The sequence below is a fragment of the Lemur catta genome, chromosome 21, assembly GCF_020740605.2.
Source record: "Lemur catta isolate mLemCat1 chromosome 21, mLemCat1.pri, whole genome shotgun sequence".
Classification (NCBI taxonomy): Eukaryota; Metazoa; Chordata; class Mammalia; order Primates; family Lemuridae; genus Lemur; species Lemur catta.
In genome coordinates, this window is record NC_059148.1 from 22,620,490 (window position 1) to 22,643,302 (window position 22,813).

The following is a 22,813-nucleotide window of genomic DNA, read 5'->3' on the forward strand; positions in this document are numbered from 1 at the left end:
GTATGTAATAATGAAGAAAGCTGCAAACAGTAACAAATAGGTTTAGTTTAGGATCAAGTTTTTGTTAAGGTAGTATTTTGTTATAATAAAGTAACAAAAACAGAAGAGTTTTCCTTAGGTTTTATTATTAACCACTTATGAATTTCTGTCTTTGAAAGTGTGTCAGTTTGAACTATGATGTCTTTGAATAGGCAAAATGAAAGACCTGGAGTTTTGAATTGGCTTCTTTTATTTTTTCTCCTATAGCACTTACGAATTGGAAGGGACTCTGCTAGGTGCTCTGGGTGGGGAGAATACTGAAAAATCAGTGATACTGCCTCTGTTGGAGGGCTTCATTCCTGTACGTGAATACTTTGCAGTACAGGGTAGGGGGTGGTTTGTGTCCTTAATGAGTTCCAGCTGAAGTGCAGTACATCTTGAAGGACAAGCAGGGTAGAAGTAAGTAGAGCATTGTGGGCCAGACAGCTCACCTTTGTCCAGAGGTGGGGAACCTTTTCATGTCAGAAGGCTACATTAATTTAGCTATAATCAAATAAGGCCTCATTAAATAAACTTCAATTAGATGTACTTAAAAATGTACATTATTTTGTAAGAATCTAACTACTATTGTACTTAATAATTTCAAAAAATGAAAACTGTTAATTTTAAAGTCAACTAACCTTTTAATACGTTGTTGTGTCTGCTTTCTGTTGGAAAGCATTCGAATTTTGGTTGCAGCATGGAGGTCTGCAGTTCCTGTTGGTCTTCTAGGTGGGTGTCAGTCATTTTTGACCTTAAGGGCATCCTGGTTTGGGTTCGGTAGGAGAATGTAGATTCGCAGCAATAAGTGGTTGAAAAGCAAGAAAGCATTTTTCAGGCATGTTGCCAAAGGTGTGAGTATTCTACATATTTCCATATTTCAATTGGATCTTTCTTAGCATCAAACAATGACTTTAAAATGTTATCTACTGAGAGAGCTCAATCAATTCCATTTGTAGTTCTTTAGGAGCCTTGGTGATATCAACTAGGTGAAGCTGAAATGCTAATTTGAGCGTGATACCATGATTCTCAAAGTCAGTGAACCTTTCATTGTATTGTCCAATTAATAGGTGCATAGCAGCTGTATATTCTTCAGATGATTCGAATATATTATCCTGCTCATCAATGACCTTTGCTAACTGGGGAAAATGTTCATCCGAAATTTCCTTTTGAAATGTGTTTTGATAAAAGATAGCTTTTTTTGACATGGTTGGATTTTTTGCCACATATCATATATGGACTCTTTTACCTTGCAAAGAAATATTCAAGTCATTTTGATTTGACATGATATCACACAGAAATGCTGCATTCCTATAGAAATCTTCTTTCAATAATTCACATGTGCTGATTCTGTTCTTCATAAAATTTAACTGTTTTTGCAGAGATAGAATTTTGGCTAACATTTGTCCCTGCAATAGCCAACTTACTTTAGATGTGGCAAATCCACACTGAATACCTCATGCTTTAACTTTAGCTTGTTATGAAACTGAGGATGCCGAGTTGCATTTGGACCAATATAGTTAACATAGTTACAACTGGTTGCAAAGTGTCACTTAAAATAGTAGCTTTAGCTCAGAGATTTTGCTGATGCAAGATACAATGAAAAAAATGAGAGCATCTGGATCTGTTAATAATTTTTTTATCTGTGCAGTAAACCCTTCATGTTTTCCTGTCATAGAAGGTGCACTGTCTGTACATACATTCACTAAATTTTCCAAATTCAGTCCAACTTCTTGATATTTATCTTGAAAGTTGTTGAAGATATCTATTCCGTTTCCTATTCCCAAGAGTGCCCAAAGTGAGTAACTTCGTAGCAAAAAAAATCTTCAGTTATGATGTGAATGAAGTATAAAACCTGCACCGAGTCAGTAGTATCAGTCAATTCATCCAAAGCGATTGAATAATATATATTTTCCTTTTGAGGTATTGCATGAAGGTCTGTTAAATTGAAGGTTAATTCATGTTGCCAGTCATTATCCTTGAAAGAGGTAGTTGTTTGTACTTTGAAACTTTATTGGGGTCTAAATATCCTACAACTTTGACAATGCATTCTTCTGCGATTTCTACATTACTGAATGACTTCCCCTTTTCCCCCTAGTATGTAAGCTACTTTGTAAGTGCTTCAGTTGCGTTATTTCCAGGTCTCATTGCTGCTTGAAAGACTTATCTTTGCTTTTGCTTTTCATCTTTTAATTTCTGCAGTATAACCTTTCGTGCCTCTCCCTCTAACTTAAAATATTTGTGGTCCTTATGAGCGTAATAATGCTGATGAGCATTGAATTTCTTTAATGTTGATATTGCAGTATCTCAAAGCAAGCGAATCTTCTTATCTGTAGCAGAAACAAGATAATATTGCAATTTCCAATTCTCATTAAAAAATCTGTTTTCTTCCTTTAGCGTCCTCTTGGTCTTCTTTGACATGATGGGCTGTTAAGCAGACAGAATGAAAAAATGCTGTTGAGCTGTGCAACTATTCACAAATTCCACTTTAAACAGAAACACAGTGCAAAAAACGATGGAGACTGGTGTGCTCAGCCCCCATAAACTCTCGCCAACCAGCCTTGTGTGGTGGTGGCACCATCAGGCAGGGGGAGTTAGAACTAAATCATGAGCGTTGCAGCAGTCAGTTTAGCCCTTACGGTTTACTCATGTTCTAATTGTGCCTGTCCATCTAGAAGGATTATTTTGTTGAAACTTATTTTATTCTTTGGTATTTTAAATATGTTCATTAAAAATGAAAATGTAAAAGATGAACCAAAATGTATTAATAAAAATAAAAGGATTTATTCTATAAAATTTGGATTCATTCAAAAGGCTGCACTTAAGGACCTAGAAGGCTGCAGGTTCCCCACCCCTGCCTTTGTCCATTCTAGTAGCGGTGCCCACCCTCACTATAGCTGTTTTCTAGGAAGAAAATTGGACAGGCAAACCACGTTTCTTGTATGGAGGACCAAAGTGGTTCTCTAGGTCTGTGTCTTCTTTCTGCCTTACCTCTTTGGTCCGTTGATCATCTCAAAACTTCTTCAGAGTCACCTCTTTTCAGAAATTCCCTGTAACTTCACAGCAGTTTCATCTTTTTCCAATTAAGCCAGATTTGAGAGGGAGGATTAATTCATGCTGACTTCACCATTTACTGAGTGTTTAGATGTACATGGCCAAGTGTTCATTTCTGTGCATACATTGTTTCATTTAACATGTACAAAAATATGAGGTAGATATTTTTCCCATTTTACAGATGAAAAAATTGAAGCTATAGAGGTTAAGAGTCTTCCTTAAGAATATCTGATAATAAGAATGGTGAAGACCACTTTTTAAAGTGAATCTCTCGCAGGCGGAATTTTATTTATTTATTTATTTATTTTGTGCTCTGTTTCACCTTTGATAAAAATTAACAGGATGGCTGAGGCTTTGAAAACTGAGATACATGGCTGTGCTAGGCAACATCAAAGAAGTCAGATAGCTCTAAGTGGGTGGAAGCGCCTTTAATTTATTTCTTAGAGGAAATTTTTAAAACTAGTAATACTGGCTGGGCGTGTTGGGTTACACCTATAATCCCAGCACTTTGGGAGGCTGAGGCGGGAGGATCACTTGGCCCAGGAGTTTGAGACTAGTCTGGGCAACATAGCAAGGCCCCCATCTCTACAAAAAATAAACAAAAAATTAGTTGGGTGTGCTGATGTGTGCCTGTAGTCCCAGCTACTCAGGAGGCTAAGACAGGAGGATCACTCAAACCCAGGAGTTTAAGATTACAGTGAGTTATGATCACATGCTGCACTGTAGCCTGGGCAACAGAGTGAGTCCTTGTCTCTTAGAAAAAAAGAAAAAAAACCTAGCACAGCCATTTTTTTAGTAAAATCTTGTATCATAGTCAGAATACTTTTAAGTAAAAGGCTATGTTTATAAGCTCACCATTTTTACTTTAAGAGAACTTACACAATTTTTACATTTCCCAAAGATCTACATTGGTGATTAAGATTGCACAGCAGTGTGACTTTGAAGATTTTATGAAGCAGAATTATATTTTAAAATATTACACTTACAAATTAACTTTATGTTAAAATTTTGTAGTAGCTGCTCTGTGGCTTGGGAAAAGGCATAGGGACTAAAGGTTAAAGGTGATGAATGTATTTCAAGTGAAATCCAACTCTGTATTAATATAAAGACCTCAGCCTTGTTTTAAAGACAGCTTATTGATCTGGTTGTTGCTGCATTTGAAGACCTGTTTTTCCCGCCTCGGAATTTGTTAGTTATATAGTGTCTCAAATGTACTTCTGGTAGTTCCTTCTTTGGCTTCGCTTATATTCCGGGTTCTGTAAATTGTCAAATTCCTTAAGAATAGAGTATTCTCATAGCAAGATCAACTTGGGAGTTTTAGGGTCTTTTTTGCCTTAGCAGAGGCAGGTACTGTTTTGTCTAATGAAATCTTATACAGAATCCTGTTATAGAAAATAAATAGGGATGGAGCATCTCTAATGGAAATGAAAGTTGGGATCAGAAACCCTGCTGCTTGGCCTCTCCCTTTCCTTATTTTACAGGTAGCATCTGGGGCAAAGAGAGAGTAAATGATTTTAGGATTGTATGATTGTTTTGCTTGGAAATGTGATAAAGATTATCTAATCCAGAGGTTCTCACCTTTTTTCTGCCTACATATACTAAGGTGTTTAGAAGCTCTCCATCCCACAAAGGGGAGAGCAAGCGAGTCTGTTGAGAATCACACATCTAGTCCAGCCTTCCCTGTTACATGAAGGAACTGAGGCCCTGGGGGAGGAAGTGACCCCATCATAGCAGAACTGTGCCTCAAGCCCTTGGACTGTGGCTCTAGCCCCCTATGCCGTCTTTATAAGGCTCTGCCTTAGACTGTAGCCCAGGGCAGAGCATGGTACTGTTACTCTGTATTGATTTTGGATTTGGAGCTGAAGTCAGATCTTGGTCCATTCAGTAGTTACTTTTTGTTTGTTTAAATACTGAAGTTGCTACAGAAAGCTACAGGGTGGGAAATTCTGACACAAAATGTGATTCCAAATCACTGATGGAAACTTGTGGCTCCCAACTTGGTAATAAATTTGCTGCACAGGACACCCCCTAGTGGCCAAATTTTATAAACACAACTTGCATTTCTTTACATACACTCCTGCTTTTAAGAATCAGTGCCTTAATGAGCCATTGTTAGTAATGATGGTTACTTTAAGCATATTAATGTGATTTTTTAAAAAAGGATTGAGAATCACTGTTCAAAATATTTCTTAAAGGAAACTATGATGTCAGTCTGGAAAGAGGGTACAGAACTGTTTCCCCAAAAGAGAAGTTGTGAGTGTAGTGGATTTGTCAACCAACTGAGTAATCCTACTGCATATAAGCCATGATTCTGGCTCCAAACAATTGTCATTTTGTATTAATAGCATTTTATAATACTTGAAGCAGGGATAGAATTTTTAATAAAGTGGTTATGCTATTTAATTGCTTCCAGTTTCTATTTGGTTCACCTCTCATCTCCTTTGACTTATGAGGGAATCAGTTGTTGAAAGTAAAATATATGTTATGTAGACTTTGTTCACTTAATTAATGTGAAGCCAAACTATGAAGTATCAACAAGGTAGTGGTAAAGTTCCAGAAAAGGATGATTTTCTGCTGATGGCTTTCTTCTTAGAGGTTTCCACTAATATCCTATTGTGTAACTGATGTGACCATTGAATTACCATTATTTTTGGTGCCAAATAGGGTGCCTGGCTATGGACTAGGACTTTTTAGAAGTCTTGCCTGCTAAAATAAATTTGTTTTTTTTAAATTTTAGCAGTTGCAGACTTGCAAAGGATGTTCCCCACTCCTCCGTCTTTGGAACAGCATCCTGCATTTTCTCCCGTGATGAATTATAAAGATGGTATCAGTTCAGAGACGGTGACGGCATTAGGCATGATGGAGAGCCCTATGGTCAGTATGGTTTCAACACAACTCACAGAATTCAAAATGGAAGTGGAAGACGGATTAGGAAGTCCCAAGCCAGAGGAAATAAAGGTAATTGTCAATATACTAGCTTTCCCAAGGCAGGGTGGTTTCCAAGCGGATTCATATACATCTTCTTTAAAATGGTATTATCTATGTGCCATATATACATAAGTTTTTAATAATGCTTTGAATTGGAGCATGAGACATACTAGTTGGCACATTAAAGTGTGTTTTGATTAATTTAAAATTTTGCCACTAGCATTTTTCTGCTGATAGAATAAGAGTGCTGTTGAATTATGATCATGTTTGTTGCTATTTTTATGATAGCTCTGTGCAACTGTGGCATATCCTGAATAGTTTATCAACATTAACACTGACCCCACTTTGTTGTCACAGGACTTTTCATATGTACACAAAGTTCCATCTTTTCAACCTTTTGTGGGATCCTCCATGTTTGCTCCACTGAAGATGTTGCCGAGCCATTGCCTGCTACCTCTGAAGATACCTGATGCCTGTCTGTTTCGGCCTTCATGGGCAATTCCTCCTAAAATTGAACAACTGCCCATGCCCCCTGCAGCCACTTTCATTAGAGATGGCTACAAGTATGTGCAGGGGCTGTGTTGTTTACTTGCACTATTTGATGCGATCTTTATCTTCACTAAACATTTATTTAAAATGATGACAGTGGTGTATCACTTGAAACTTTCCTTTATTGGCCATTTATGTTTTTGCGTACATTATTTTGTGTCAAAAATGTGCACTATTTTCCAAATGAAATTTTATTTTCAGACAGTCCATCACTTACAATGGGTCTACTTAAGATTTTTCAACTTTATGATGATACCACAGTGATATGCATTCAATAGAAACAGTACTTTGAGTGCTTATACATCCATTCTGTTTTTACTTTCCATACAGCATTCAGTAAATTCCATGAGATATTCAGCACTTTATTATAAAATAGGCTTTGTGTAAGATGATTTTGCCCAATGTAGGCTAATGTAAGTGTTCTGAATACCTTTAAGATAGGCTAGGCTAAGCTATGATGTTCAGTTTATTAGTTGTATTAAATGCATTTTTGACTTAACAGTATTTTCAGCTTCTTATCGGGACATAACCCCATGTGTACTTGGAGAAATTAAGGTTATGGGTCTAGAGAACCATGGTGTTCATGTCCATTCAGTGTCAAATCAGTGTTTACCATAGAATCAGACACTTGAGTGGAATTGGTAGTACTCTTGGTGTAGTAGTAGTAAGATAATTTCTCTGTTATTGACCTCATGTCATGTAAGAAAGCAGCAACAAAATGTGCTATGAATTGGGGGGAGGAAAAGGAGATGTTTATGGTAGCTTAGACATATTTCATACTATACAAAGAATAGTACTTATATCAACAATGTAGAATTAATTTTCCCTGATGAATAATTTCTTAATAAAATGTTTTAAATGCTATAAAATAAAAGGCCACAAACTCAAATTTCTGTCAAGGCCAGGTAAGCAATATACAGATGAAATGGACAGGTTAAAAGCAAAAGACTTGGCATCACTGATGCTCAGTGTCGTTGTGGGTGACAGTAGGAGCAAGTGAGGTCTGGTAGGTGCCCATTTAAAGGGATATTTGCTATTCAATTGCAGAGAGTTGTTGTCAGGCAGGAGTGGGGTCAGTGTGGTAGATCTTTCTGTTTTTGAGGGTAACTGGAAATCTGGATTTTTATGTTTTCCTTTTTAAAATGTTGGCAGCTAATTCTAAGTTAAACTTTAGGAACCAATAAGAAAAATTTGTGATCCAGCCTCAGTCTGTGGGCTGCATTTTTGTGACCTCCTATAAAACCATCCTGATGACATCAATTTTAATGTCCTAACTAGGGTTCATGCTTGTGTTTGTAAAGTCAGTATCAGCATGAAAAACTATGACAGAGAAGTACAAAAAACCCTAGACTTGGGAAGCTACAGCTACAGTGTCATAGGAATTAAATTCCTGCCTTTAAAAAATTCTGTGTATGGCCTTAAATGACTGTTTTACCTGAGTCTTCCCTTCTTTGGGAGTAATTTTGCCTGGCCTCTCACACAGGACTTTTGAAAGACTCTAGCAGCTAATTGTTGTGGAAATAACAACACACCAGCAATGTGAGAGAGTGTGCTGAGAAGCACTCCGAGTGCCTGGCTTGTTTGCCGCTACTGTGCTCCGGTTGTACTCTACCCTACTTAATTAGATACTGCTACGGCACAGCTAGAACACCCTGGCACACGAGGGGCTAGGTTAGCAGCACAGTTGCAAGGAAATGATGCCAGAGCTTCTAGAACCCATTTGACAATTTCATCTCTTTCATACACACAGGTTCCCCAGAAGGATCTCATGCAACCTTTTGCTATATGATGGTTTACATAATTTAGATCATTGTTTAGATCTGTTACATCTGTCATTTGCCATTTCAAAGATTCTTTGTATTCTAGACTGTCACTGTTAATAAAACTTTCTGTGATAAAGGAGGTGCTTTATATCTGTACTATCCCTCATGACAGCCACCAGCTTCATGTTGTAGCTGTTGGCCACTTGAAATGTGGCTAGTGAGATCAAGACTGAATTTTTAGTTCTACTTCAATTAATTTCAATTTAGCACATGGGGCTAGTGGTTACCTTATTGGACAGCAAGGTTCTAGACTGTGTGTAATCCTCTTGTAGTGATCTCTGGCCTCCACCACTCTGGACTCCCCCTTTGTTACAGTACCCCTGCAATCGCGTGCTTCATGTGTGCCATGCTTGCTCAGGAGCTGCCTTTTCTTTCTCTTTTTCACTTTTGAATATCCAGCTTCTAGCATAGGGTTGCTACTCAATTCATTTTTATCGAATGGGAAAAATCAGGTTACTATTACAAGATAAACTATTCTTACTACCTAGGGAGCAATTTAATTATTTAGGTTTTCAGTTAGTAGTCGTAGTTCCTTTTCTGATCTGAACTGCATAATAAATTGAGGGTTTTGTTGAACAGGAAGATTTGAAAGGAGTCCAGTTAGAGTAAAGATCACTATTACACACTTATTATTTTGGTCTATGAGAGAACAGTGATTTCCAGTCAAGTTTTCTGGGTCATTTTTTATCTGTACTCAACGATATCACTATGCCTCAGATTTAAAATTTCTTTATAGTGCCTGATTTGGATTTTCAGGCTGGTAGTTTTAGGCATAGCTAATTAAAAATCACAAGAGAATTATTTGAAGAGACATTTCTTTATGACATTCTTCTTTCACATTATGAGTGAATGAGTATGTAGATTATTGGAGGAACATTAGCTTAAGCACAGTATTGATATATATAAAAGAATATTAAGAATTTTAAAAATCTCCATTCTTTTGATACCTTCTAAGCTGAAATAATGGGCGCATACACTGTTTTATATGCACATGTAAGAATGTACAGTTGTCCATCAGTGTCCTTAGGGGATTGGTTCTAGGACTCCCAGATACCAAAATCCAAGGATGCCCAAGTCCCTTATGTAAAATGGCACAGCATTTGCATATAACCTATATACATCCTCCTATATAATTTAAATCATCTCCAAATTACTTATAATACCTAATATAATGGTAAATGCTGTATAAATTGTTATGCTATATTTTTATTTGTATTTTTTATCATTGTCATTTTTATTTTAATTTTTTTCTAAATATTTTTGATCTGCATATGGTTGAATCCGTGGATAAGGAATCCACAGATATAGAGGGCCAACTGTGTATCAAGAAAATGTTTTACAATAGTAAAAAAGAACATTGCAGACACTGTTTTGTTTTCTATTTGGCAATTCCAAAAAGAAGTCACTGCTTATAAGAAAATAGGTAAAACAACCCAGAACTAAGATAATGTAGTGTGATGCATAGCATATTGAAAAATAAAAAATGAAATAGAAATGTCTACCATTCCATAGAAATCTGTTAGAAGCTGGAAACTATGATACAACATGTGTACTTCTGTGCAACCACCTCATTAATACTAAAGCCTCTTAGCAGCATGAGTAATATTTCTGTGAATTGTAGTATCGCACTGGCAAATGGGTTACCTAAAATAGAATTCCCTCATGGTCACTCATTACTATAAAAATGCTAGCCTAGATAGGGCTGCATTTTGAAAATTAGAAAAATGTTAAATTTTCATGTGTATTTGATTATAACTACTTTAGTATTATATATAGATTATAGCCTCAGAGAACAAGTACACTGGCAGACTTTCAATTTCAAAAAAAAAATGACAAAATGTAATTGCAAATTAGATGGAAATTTCATCCTATGGTCCTCTAGCTAATTTAGCACTGAACCCATGTGTTGAAGTTCCATTTCGTAGTTACAGCTTTTTAAAATTACATTGACCAAACCCAGCATCTTGTTTTCTTGTAAAAATAGTAAAAATCCCCTTAAAAGTTAAGATGGGGATTGCTTAAATGTGGAACAAGTAGAAGGAAAGTGCTGTGTTGATTATTCTTCATGCTTCTTACTTCCCTGCACACTTCACTAACTGCTTTGTATCCTTTTTTTTTTTTTTTTTGGTAAAGAGAAAACTAAACATACCAAGTGATAGCACACACAAATGATGAGAAGTGTGGAGTACATGGTTGGGGTGATTGTGTGTCTCCTCTGGCATGTGTGACATGCTGCCTTTCCTCACTTAGTGCCCTTCTCTTTTTGCAGTAATGTGCCTAGTGTCGGGAGCCTAGCAGATCCAGACTATCTGAACACACCGCAGATGAACACACCGGTGACGTTAAATAGCGCTGCCCCAGCCAGCAACAGTGGGGCAGGAGTCCTACCATCTCCAGCGACCCCTCGCTTCTCTGTCCCCACACCACGAACTCCCAGGACCCCAAGAACTCCCAGAGGTGGGGGCACTGCCAGTGGTCAAGGGTCTGTTAAATATGACAGCACTGATCAGGGGTCACCAGCCTCTACCCCCTCCACCACACGGCCCCTCAACTCTGTGGAGCCTGCCACCATGCAGCCAATTCCTGAAGCCCACAGTCTGTATGTCACCCTGATTCTCTCAGATTCTGTGATGAACATCTTTAAAGACAGAAACTTTGACAGCTGTTGCATCTGTGCCTGCAACATGAACATCAAAGGGGCGGATGTCGGGCTTTACATCCCCGATTCTTCCAACGAGGACCAGTACCGCTGTACCTGTGGGTTTAGTGCGATCATGAACCGTAAACTTGGCTACAATTCGGGACTCTTCCTTGAAGATGAGTTGGATATTTTTGGGAAGAATTCTGATATTGGTCAGGCTGCGGAGAGGCGCTTAATGATGTGTCAGACCACCTTCCTTCCCCAGGTGGAGGGAGCCAGAAAATCCCAGGAGCCACCCATCAGCCTTCTCCTCCTCCTCCAGAATCAACACACACAGCCTTTCGCTTCTCTGAGTTTCTTGGACTACATTTCTTCTAACAGTCGCCAAACTCTCCCCTGTGTAAGCTGGAGTTACGACCGGGTGCAGGCAGATAACAATGATTACTGGACGGAATGCTTTAATGCGCTGGAGCAAGGGCGGCAGTATGTGGATAACCCCACTGGTGGCAAAGTGGACGAAGCTCTGGTGAGAAGTGCCACTGTGCACTCCTGGCCTCATAGCAATGGTAGGTGGCCCAGAACACACGTTTGCTTTGAAAAGTATCTTGGTGTGATCATAACTTAAAACCTTTCTTTACTTTGTTAACAAAAAAATTTCTATCTGTTAAAAAACATTCAGAACTAAAGTGAGAGCTATATTGATTGCATCCTAAATTTAAGGACTGAGGGAATGTTTTATATTAAAACACCTTTGGAGAGAGTAATTGTTTTCTGAAAATTTCCTCTTGTATTAATTTATAAGTTGGAAACCTGTGACTGCTGAATATCAAAGTTGTCAAGAGTATACAGACTGATAATTGCATACCCTTGAATGTTTAAATTCACCCATTCCACAAGACCAAGTTTCCCTGGTAACTCTTTCATGAAGACTTCTGCCCATTTACAGATATTTCTCCTTCCGCTGGTTCCCAGTATGTTTTATCTCTTACTTTGCGTTGTGGTAACTGGGTGTATCACTGGCTCTTCTATGATTAAAAGCTCCAGTTGACAAACATTTTTGGAGTTGAGCTCTGAGAGTGCCAGGCAAATTGCTCTTCCCTTTTCTTATTCCTTTGCTATCTATACTTTGATGCATTGTGAGGGATAAAAAGGTGACTGAGAGACAGGGTACTTGCGCTCATGGACTTTATAATCTCTTCTGGAAGTGGACATTAATCAAATGATTAACAAGTAAGCATATTATTACAAACCATTATAAAATAAAGTGATGAAAGAAAGCATGGGATGGAGGGGGCCGCCATAGGCTAGGGGTCAGAGAAGACCCCTTTGAAGAAGTAGTAACATTTGCTCTGAGTTCTCAATGGTGAGTACAAATTAACTGAGGAAGGAGAGTAGGGAGCAAGGCATTATGTCCCAGACAGAAGGTGTGGCAAATATGAAAGCCCTTAGTTATATGGAGTTTGGGGCCTTCAAGGACCTGCAAGGCTGTTAGAAGCCAGCAGGGATAGATTACAACAAGCCTTTTGAGGCATGGTGGGGGTTAGGTCTTCATCCAGAGAGCAGTGAAAGTCATTGAAGGGTTCTGAGCAAAGGCATTGACATCAGATTTGTGTAGTTGAAAAATGACAGTGTACTCTGGCCGTATGTGGGGGTGTGGCTTAGAAAATGGCAGGAATGGATTTGGGGAGACTCGTTATTGAGGAAGACCAAATGAGAAATAGTCACTTGCCTTGGGGTCCTAGCAAAGAAGATGGAGAGGTGGAGGCATTCAAGAGATGTTTAGGAAGTATTATTGTGGGACTTGGTAATGGCTTGAATTTGGGGGGTAAGGGAGAGTGAGATAGATGTTAAGGAAGAGTCCCCGATTTGTGACTTGTGTACCTGGATAGACAGTAGGCACTTGGGCCTGGAGTAGTTGGCATGTAGATGATAACTCCAGTCAGGGGGCGCAGATAAGCTTCCTGAGGAGGAGGAGGAAAGTATGGGATGAGAAGAAGGCCTCGGACAGAGCTTAGCTGAATGCTGACCGATAAAGGCCAGGGAGGGAAGTGTGAGCATGGAAGAGGAGGCTGATAAGGAAGAGCCAAAGAGGAGGTGTCTTGGAAGCCAGGGACAGCCAGTGTTGCAAGACAGAGAAGGTGGTCAACAAGCATTAAAATGCAGCTGAGGATTTTAAGATAGGCGTTAAACATGTCTTCTGACCATAGTGAGAGCTGTTTCTATGGAGTGGTGGGAACAGAGGCCAGGCTGGAGGGGTTGTGTGAAGGAAGCCATGGGCCCCGCTTCTGAACAGCTCAGTCTTGCAGGGGAGAAGGTTAGATACTCTTCTTAAATACAGTTTGAAATCTGAAATAATAAAAATACGTGCAGAGGACAGAGGTCTGTGGAGTAAGGAGTGATGGGTGTTTTGTGTATAGGCCAAGCAAGGAAGGCTTTGTGGAGGTAAAGACTCCTAAGGAAGCGTTGAAGGTTTATACTAATTTTTATAACTGTGTAAGTTCAAGCACAGCACATTATACTTAGCAAGCCCTTAATTAATGTCTACTGAATGGGTTTATGAAGTAAGTAAAGTACAGCCTTTCCCCTAAAGAAATGTGGATGATTAGCTTGGGTGGTCCCTTTTAGTAGATCACTGGTGGCCTTCAGGCAGAAAAGCAGTGTTTGTATGTGGATCAGTGTGGTCATCTTTTGATATGAAGAATAGCACATTTTATTGTAGGGGAGGTCTGGGTTTCAAATTTTAAGATGCTTGAAAGTACCAGATAGGTAATGTGAGTGAGTGAGGTGGAAGACAGATGTGCACAACACAATGCCTCGAATTGTATCCTTTCAAAACACACTTTCTACTTTGCATGCAAAGAAAATAGAGTTCAGGAGAAACATGCTTGCTTTTGATTTTCTCAAAGCTGTGGGTTCTCTTGGTCTGTCATTCTCACTTTTGATAAGCCAGTGCTTTGGTATAAGAAGTACTTAATTTTTTCCCTTTACTATAAGGAAAAAAGAAGCACGGGCTTGAAGAAAAAAGGGACTTGACAATGCTTCAGTCTTAGGCAGACAGCAGGGCAGGGGCCAGGCAGTGCCTGAAGGGGACAGCTGCGCTTCAGCTCTGGCACGTTGTGGTTATGCAGGAAGAGGAGTCTCGGCCCCAGACTCGTCAGGTCTCCCAGTTTTTCAAGAGAAGCTAGAAATCCATATTTGTATATGGAATTTCCTGGAGTAATTCATTCCAAAGTTTAACAAAATAGTCTATAGATCACCAGTTTACAACCTGTGTTTTGTTGATTCAGGGACACGACTGAAAATGTCTTAAGAACCCTTAAGCATGCTGTGTTTCAGATTAGGTTGGTAGATATTTAAATCTATCTGTGCCCCTTTCCCAGTCAGCTAGATGAGTAAGAGTGAGGCAAGGTCTTCAGGAGCCCAGCTGTGCAGATTCATAGCACAGCACCTCAAGCTTAATTAGCTCTTTCCACAGACCTTTTTGAGAATCTGATGAGCATTATGGACCCTTCATCCTGGGGACAAAGTACACATATGTTCATGCATGCATGCACAGTTTTGCCTAAGTTTCAGGGGCCTTTCAAATCCTAGGTTACAAACCCCTCCACAGGGAGACTGCTAGCAAAAGGAATGTTTCTCAAGCAGTGAACCCCCCACCTCCCTCTATATACAGATGACTTTAGTCCCATAGCTGCTTCTGCCACATTTCCATGTGCCTCTCGCTGCGATGGAGATTGTCTTTTCTTTATGCATTCTGTATTTTGTGCAAATATTTACATTAAGAGCATTTACAAAGTTTTTAAAAATTTCTTTTAAGTTCCTTTTTCCTAGTCATCATATAATCAAAACATTGATATTTATAAATAAAAGTAATACAGTATAATTAAAAAACTTTTGCAGCTCTCCTTTCTTATGAAAAACCTTGAAAACAGGTTTATATGATTTAAAAAAATCAGACCTATCCATTTTTCCACTTTTAAACAATTCTTCAGTTAAACTTTTTAATGTAGAATAACCCATTTCCCTTATTATTTTTGGTACAAAAATTATCATGAATTATTTTCTCTAATTTAGAAGAATACCTTTCCTCTTGACTCCTGGATCAAGTATTTTAGAATCTGCTACAGCTGATAACATCTTTGTCATGGACTATAACTGAGACCCGAAAGGATGGCAAGAAAGAGAAGAGTGCTTACCCCTCCCCTTTATGCTTTCTGTTCTTTCTCACTTCTCTTCCAGTGCTGGACATCAGCATGCTCTCCTCCCAAGATGTGGTGCGTATGCTGTTGTCCCTGCAGCCCTTTCTCCAAGACGCCATCCAAAAGAAGCGCACAGGCCGGACGTGGGAGAATATCCAGCATGTGCAGGGACCACTCACCTGGCAGCAGTTCCATAAAATGGCAGGACGGGGAACCTATGGTAGAGTCCTTGCCCTGTTTAAATTCCTTCTGACTTCAGTGCTTTTCAGTGAAGAGCAGCTTTAGTTAGGTTAAATCCCTGCTTCACTGACAAAATGGAATCTTTTTATTCATGACCGTGAAATTTTAGAATCTCCGTGTTTTCTTTGTTTTTTGAGTCAAGTTTTCTAAACCCCTTTGACACAATCCAGGTCAATAAGGAAAATAATCCCTAAATAATATATTTACTAGGTTCTCCACATCTTTCCAATCCTCATCGCATTTTCATGTGGATGGACTTCTAGGCTAGTTCCATCGACTTTGTAGTCAGGATCATGATCTTATCTTGACGGAAATGAAATAGTGCTGCTTGGAAAGTTAACTTTAACTTGTCTGCCCTCTGATGTTATTTAACCTTTATAAGTTAAGTTCTGACTCATTTAATCAAGGATCTTAATCAGGGGTCATTTAATTAGATTTGAAAAATACTTTATCATGTCCATATGCAATGACATTTCAGATGCCTGAATTAAAACCAATGCACCAGGAACTTGTAAATTGTCCAGGTTGTGGGAAACAGACTCGTAAGCAGCTTCTTAAATTACAATGTTGTTTTAGGTTCAGAAGAATCTCCTGAGCCATTGCCCATCCCCACTCTGCTGGTCGGCTATGACAAGGACTTCCTCACCATCTCGCCCTTCTCCTTGCCATTTTGGGAGAGGCTGTTGTTGGACCCATATGGGGGCCACCGTGATGTTGCCTATATCGTGGTGTGTCCAGAAAATGAGGCCTTGCTCGAAGGAGCCAAAACTTTCTTCAGGGACTTGAGTGCTGTATATGAGGTGAGAAAGTTATTGTGAAAATTGTTTTTTATGACATGAATCCTCTGATTGTTTTTAGTTACAACTAAATTTGAAAGAATAAATATCTTGAAAGTAGATCTGAAGGAAAATTTGCAAATATTAATAGTTGGAGGATGAAGAAAAGAATTAAATTAGCAAATTTTCCTGGAAATACACTGCTTTCCTATCTTGGCTTTATTTTTGATTAGGGTTAGAAGACTTTGCTCTCCCATTCTTATCACACATCTTTAAATCCCATCAGCTATCTTTTTCCCTACTTGTGTGCTCAAAGTTTAAGATTATTGCTCACCAGAGGAAAGTGGTGGTTATGTAGAAGATGAGCTTTATAAAAAGAGCACATCTACTCTTTTTATTTATTTATTGGGTGGAGGGAAGAGGTGGGTGGCTGAGGATTCCTGAAAACAGTTTAAAAATGTTTAGCTTGAAAATTTCTGAGTCAAAAGATAGGTTTAATGAATTATGTCCCTACATTCACCTTAATACTGAAATTCTGATACAGATTAAAAATGTAACAACCATAATAATGTAAAAACCAGATAGATAATGTTATATCTTTAATATATGAATTTCTGTTGCTTTTGAAAAATTAGAATCATATCTGTCTTTGAAGAGTGCCACATTTTTTCTGCCAAAGAACATATACTCCAAGTTCTTTGCACCTAATACTTCTAAGGTCTTTGTATTTGGCATGATAATACATACAAAGTGTTTAGAACTGTGACAGGCACATTCTAAGCATTATGAAAGTGTTTTTAAAATAAGATTCCAAACTGAATTTCAAAAATCTCCCAAAACAGGACATTTACTATCTATAAATGTGTGAGTAAGCATGGAGTAGTAAACTTATGTGTTGCTACCAAAAAAATGAGGAGATGCTAACACGATGTGATGGCATCAGTTAAGCTACTGGAGGACGTCCTTGGGTACATTCATTTCTGAACAGAGTCTGGTCCATGGATGCGTGATACTATTAAGTCATTATTAACCCAACACAGAAAACTTGTCTAAGCAGTTTCAAAGCTTATCCATTCTCTTGAATGAAGCCTTCAACATAAGTTACAAAACATAAAAGCATTGCCAGATCTTTTTAGAAGGTGCAGACACTCTTTTATCTCTTAATGACTTTACTAGAGTTACTCACTTGGCAGTAATTCCTGCCTCCTTAAGAAGAGTGTACACTAGAGAATTTTGTGGGGGCTTAGTAAGCCTTCACTTCATCAGCTCTAGTAAGGGCTAATAATATATGGGCTAGCCTGCTGGTGAACAGGTAGTTTACTTTTTGCAGGTATATTATATTCTCTGCTATAAGCACCCATTTAATATCCTGGAGATTAATAGCAGAATCTCATTGTCCTGAAACAACTATTTACTTTAAAAACGTGGTCGGCATACTCACTGCTTCAGCGGCCCTTGCTCTTGGTGATCTCCAAATGTCTGTAACATTACAACAGATGGCCCATAAAATTTTAATGTTATCTTATGGGAAAACATTATGAGTGGGGATTACTTAAGAGGTTTTAGTGGGCATATGTCTCAGCCTTAGTAGGCAGGAATCTGGTTAATTCTTTATTTGACCATTAGCAATCAGGTAGTGTTCAGCAATCTCCGCTTGTGCAGGAGAAATTGGCTTAGGTGAAGAAACATTTATTTTTCTTTAGAGGACCTAGTGCAGGTTTTGGAGAGACAGATAGCAATTTCAGGGTACGTTATGATTACTAGGAAGGACAAGCTTATAATGTTGTTTTGATTACTTGTGAGAAAACCCTAAAAGAAAATGGAAGATGCTTTATGGTATAGAAGCCCCCTTGCTAACTGTAGGTACTGTATGGAGGAATGGCTCCTGTTGTAAGTCATGATCTTGTTTGTGATATCAGATGTGTAGGCTTGGGCAGCACAAGCCCATCTGCAAAGTGCTACGCGATGGCATCATGCGCGTGGGAAAGACTGTGGCACAGAAGCTGACGGATGAGCTTGTGAGTGAGTGGTTTAACCAGCCTTGGAGCGGTGAGGAGAATGACAATCATTCCAGACTCAAACTTTATGCGCAAGTTTGCCGCCATCACCTAGGTAAGAGGGAGTTTATTTAGCAAAGTAAAATTTAAGAAGTAAAATAGGAAATGTCTCCCACCCCACATTTACGGATGCAACATTATATTTCTTTTGTCTCAAGTGATGTTAGTGTTCCATTACTGTATATCTTAGATCCAGTTTTTGTGTTCTGGGTAGTTAAATACAAATTTTTATGTGGACATATATTCTTTCTGCCTAAAGAAGTCATACCGAATTTACGCCACATTTTGAAAACTTAGCTGCATGACTTGGTTATTAAGTGCTTGATTTTAACCTGTATTCTCAAGAGAATCTTATAAGCTGGTAAACCCATATACACATAGAAGCATAATGTACTGTGATGGTTGTGGAATATGTGACTTGTCATTTTTCAGTGAAGGCATATGAAATCAGTCTGAAGGGAGAATACTGTATGTGATTAATTTCCTCTTTTCAAATGAGCCTCTTGTGTCGAACTTTTAAGTTGCTCTATATGCGTTTCCATATTTGCAGAATATATTAATATAAACATAAGTGTGGAAATAGTATTTTGGGTGTCATAGGGTATTGCAGCATAATTTTTTTTATAAGTGACCATTCTAAATTTCTGATTCAGTCAGATGCTGCAGGACATCACTAAAATCACCTCTCTGCATGTACTCTTTCAGCACCTTATTTAGCCACTCTGCAGCTCGATAGCAGCCTGTTGATACCACCTAAATACCAGACCCCACCAGCAGCAGCACAGGGACAAGCTACGCCTGGAAATGCTGGGCCTTTAGCTCCAAATTCAGCATCAACAGCACCCCCAGCTGGCAGTGCGTTTAATCCCACCTCTAATGGTAGTTCTACAAACCCTGCAACAAGTAGTTCCGCATCTGGTTCCTCTGTGCCACCGGTCTCATCGTCTGCCTCTGCTCCCAGTATTAGCCAGATCAGCACTACCTCTTCTTCAGGATTCACTGGTAGTGTTGGAGGGCAGAACCCCAGCACTGGGGGCAGTTCTGCGGACAGAACGCAAGGGAACCTAGGTTGTGGTGGAGACACTGAGCCTGGGCAGAGCTCTTCTCAGCCCTCACAAGATGGACAAGAAAGGTACGTTACTCACTGATGGAGACGAGCGACTTCAGTGTGGACCCTTTCCCTACTCTCCTGTGCTGCTCTCCCTCGGCCTCATGATCCTCTAAATCCAATAAAGGGCCTATTTCTCTGCTTCTCAAAAGAAAGTGACAACTGTCAATCTAAAGCTGCAGTGTTAAGAAATTTGTAACTTCCTATAACTTACAGACTTCTTGTCATTAAACTTATTGACTTACTGTCAACTTATTATGAAACATCTTTGTACAATATAACCACAGAAAAAGGAGGAATTGAAAAAGAGATCTCCCATTTTAGAGGAGTATATTGCCATTTTCCATCTAGTCTCAGTGCTGTCTGGCTTGGTTTGCCTTGATTTTGGTAATATGATACGTATTATTGTTACATTTAATCTGTAATCATTGTCTAGGGAGTCAGTGTGCTAAAACTGAGCACAGTTTTTTTTGTGTTTGTGTAATTTATATTTATTTCGTGCATCTCACAAGTGACTCTCTGTTCAGCATTACAGAAAGGGAGAGAATAGGAATTCCCACGGAGCCTGACTCCGCAGACAGCCAAGCCTATCCTCCAGCTGTTGTCATTTACATGGTGGACCCATTCACTTACACTGCAGAGGAAGACTCAACTTCTGGAAACTTCTGGCTGTTGAGCTTAATGCGCTGCTACACAGAAATGCTGGATAACTTACCTGAGCATATGAGAAATTCTTTCATTCTCCAGGTTATTATTTGCAAGTTTATTCTTTACTTTTTTTGTTGTTGTTGTGAAAATAAATACCAGTTCATGATTTTTTTTAAGTTGGAAGTACAGGTTAACTATCCCTTATCCAAAATGCTTGGGACCAGAGTGTTTTGGATTTTGGATGTGGAAGTCCAGTTCTTGTCCTGTCTGCTTGGAGTTTTTCCACTTCTCTGTGGCTCCGGGACCTGTCTCATACTCATACACGAGCTCTGTGGTGTTGCTGGTGAAGATCTCGGTGCTGTATATTTGTTTTTGTTTTTTTGTGGGAGGACCAGCTTGCTTCTGTCACCACCATTTTGGGACCAGAAGTCTTTCACAAGCAACATTTTTAATGATTGCATATTTTTCATATTTAACCATTCCTGTATAGTTAGATATTTAATTTGTCTCCACTTTCTCACTATTATAAATAAAGCCATAGAAAACGTGTTTATGCATAAACTTTTTTTCGCTTTTCAGTTCATCTTTTAACATGGATTCTTAGATGTAGATACTGACAAATATTGCCAAATTCCTTTACAAAAAAGGTTATACTTACTTTCAGCAGTGATTGGGAATGTTTATTTTCACTGCACCTTTGACACCTTTATAATGTACTGATTAAAATATATATATATGTGAAAACAATGCCTTGGGTGTTTGGGTTTTGTTTAATGTCACTTTAAAGCTGTCTTGTAGAATTAAAAGAATGAAATTAAAGTTATCAGAATAGAATGATAGTTTCTATTATTTTGAAGTTTTTGAATGATTAGATAATAACTCCAAAAAGTTATTATCCAATGCTTATTATGAGTGTACATTATAAAAGTTGAGAAATGTTTTAGAATGCACATTTTTAAATTTGAGGGCTAGGTAGTACCTGTAGTAAATTGAGAGTTTCCTCCTTAAATGGAAACCGGGTAATTTTTAAGGGACAGTATAACTTGACCAACATAATGGTACATCTTCTTAAATTGCTGGTGTACTTTTGGGGTGTAGAATTTTATGTCGCTGGAAGGAATTAGGACTTAATTATATTATGTTGGGCATTTATGTATTCTAAAGCTAAAGTTTCCCCTTCCCATTCAAGTAAGAAATTCATGCTTTCTCGTTAGCGTGTTAGGTCTCACTTTCTAGGTGTTTTTGTTTTGTATCTGTGTCTTTAGATTGTGCCTTGCCAGTACATGCTGCAGACAATGAAGGATGAACAAGTTTTCTACATTCAATACTTGAAGTCCATGGCATTTTCGGTGTACTGCCAGTGCAGGCGACCTCTGCCTACACAGATCCACATTAAATCCCTCACAGGATTTGGGCCCGCGGCCAGCATTGAGATGACCCTCAAGAACCCTGAGGTGGGTATTGGCAGGGAAGAAGCTTCCAGAATGAATACTTTTCTACTGAAACGCAAGCCAGTAAAGTGTCTTATTTAGCCCACAGATTGGTTGCTTGCTTGGCTGGCCTTCTACCTTTACGTGAGAGTTGGTAGCTTTCTCTAATTCTTAAGTTAAAATAGAAGAGATACTTCTCTGAAATTTTAAAATTTTTGAGAAAAGAGGCAACCAAGTTCTTGCTGTTTTTTGATGTAGGACCTAAGCAACAATGTACTTAACCACTTCTAGTTATTAATATTCAAATTTCCTAGGTTTATTTTGTTCTTTGTTTTTCTAAGCTAATCTGTCTGAAATCACAAATTCTTTGCCTTCCCCAGCTCGGGTTTGTATCTTGCCGAGACAGCAGTTGTATGTGTTCACTCTGTAAGGTCATTTTCTGATGCATGTTCATACAGGGAGTTACTTCTCTCCTTGTCTCAGGGCTTCTGTCTATAAGTGAATGCTTTCTCTCTCTGTCTTTTTAAACCTACGTCCTGCAGATAGTATGTACCCCGAGGGGAATTTTACAACGCAAAAGCCAAACATGTTTTAAACAGAAGTTTTATACTCCTTTGACTTTCTAATCACCTTATCAAGAAGATAGGTATACAGGACAATGTTTAGAATCTTCAAAGCCTTCAAGTATCAGTTCCCACAACTTTATTATGTGAAAAATACCCACTAATAAAAGCCAGCAAACACCTCTTCACCATAAGAGAGCTTCTTAAAAAGACCAACTGCTGATTTTAGTTGGCAAAGTAAGTTCTGGAAAACTCTCCCTTTTTTAAGTAAAAGGTTAGAAGTAAACAGTGATACAAGTAGTTAATACTGTGTTTGCTGTAACTTGGTTCAGGTTGGCTCAGCCCCAGGGGAGAAAGCTGCTCAGCTAATGACCTACATTCACTCTGGTCTTATATCAAATGTCTATTTATGTCAGCTTGAGTTTAGTTTATTCTTTTGAGTTTGAATTTTTCACTTTTGTGAGCATTTCATCTATTTTCTTTATTAGCTTTTTCTAGAATTTAAAAAATGTCTCTACCTGTTTCTTATTTTATCTCCTGAAATTAAGAATTATTGCCTTTATAAACCATAGAATCCTTCAGTTCTTTACCTCTTTGTGACTATTCTACAATTCAGATGCAATCAGTTCTTGATGCTTTGGTAAGAAGTGATCATAATTTCAAATGATAACTGATAGTATTCTGCATTTCCATAGAGGAGAGCGAAGGCTGACTACCTACTATTCGGATATCCCACAACATTATATAACATTTTCAAAGATTATAATATAGTGGCAGAA

At 38.5% G+C, this 22,813-nt stretch overlaps 1 protein-coding gene across 2 annotated transcripts in view; it reads left to right on the plus strand.

Moving 5' to 3' along the window:
* MED13L (mediator complex subunit 13L) overlaps positions 1-22,813 on the plus strand; it is a 264,709-nt gene that overhangs the window by 223,937 nt on the left and 17,959 nt on the right. For both annotated transcript variants that reach the window (XM_045535049.1, XM_045535051.1), the window contains 9 exons: positions 5,810-6,030; positions 6,358-6,563; positions 10,642-11,579; positions 15,253-15,432; positions 16,029-16,252; positions 18,148-18,340; positions 18,991-19,417; positions 19,921-20,140; positions 21,307-21,495. In XM_045535049.1, the coding sequence (XP_045391005.1) occupies positions 5,810-6,030; positions 6,358-6,563; positions 10,642-11,579; positions 15,253-15,432; positions 16,029-16,252; positions 18,148-18,340; positions 18,991-19,417; positions 19,921-20,140; positions 21,307-21,495 (2,798 nt within the window). The remainder of the gene's footprint in view (positions 1-5,809; positions 6,031-6,357; positions 6,564-10,641; positions 11,580-15,252; positions 15,433-16,028; positions 16,253-18,147; positions 18,341-18,990; positions 19,418-19,920; positions 20,141-21,306; positions 21,496-22,813) is intronic.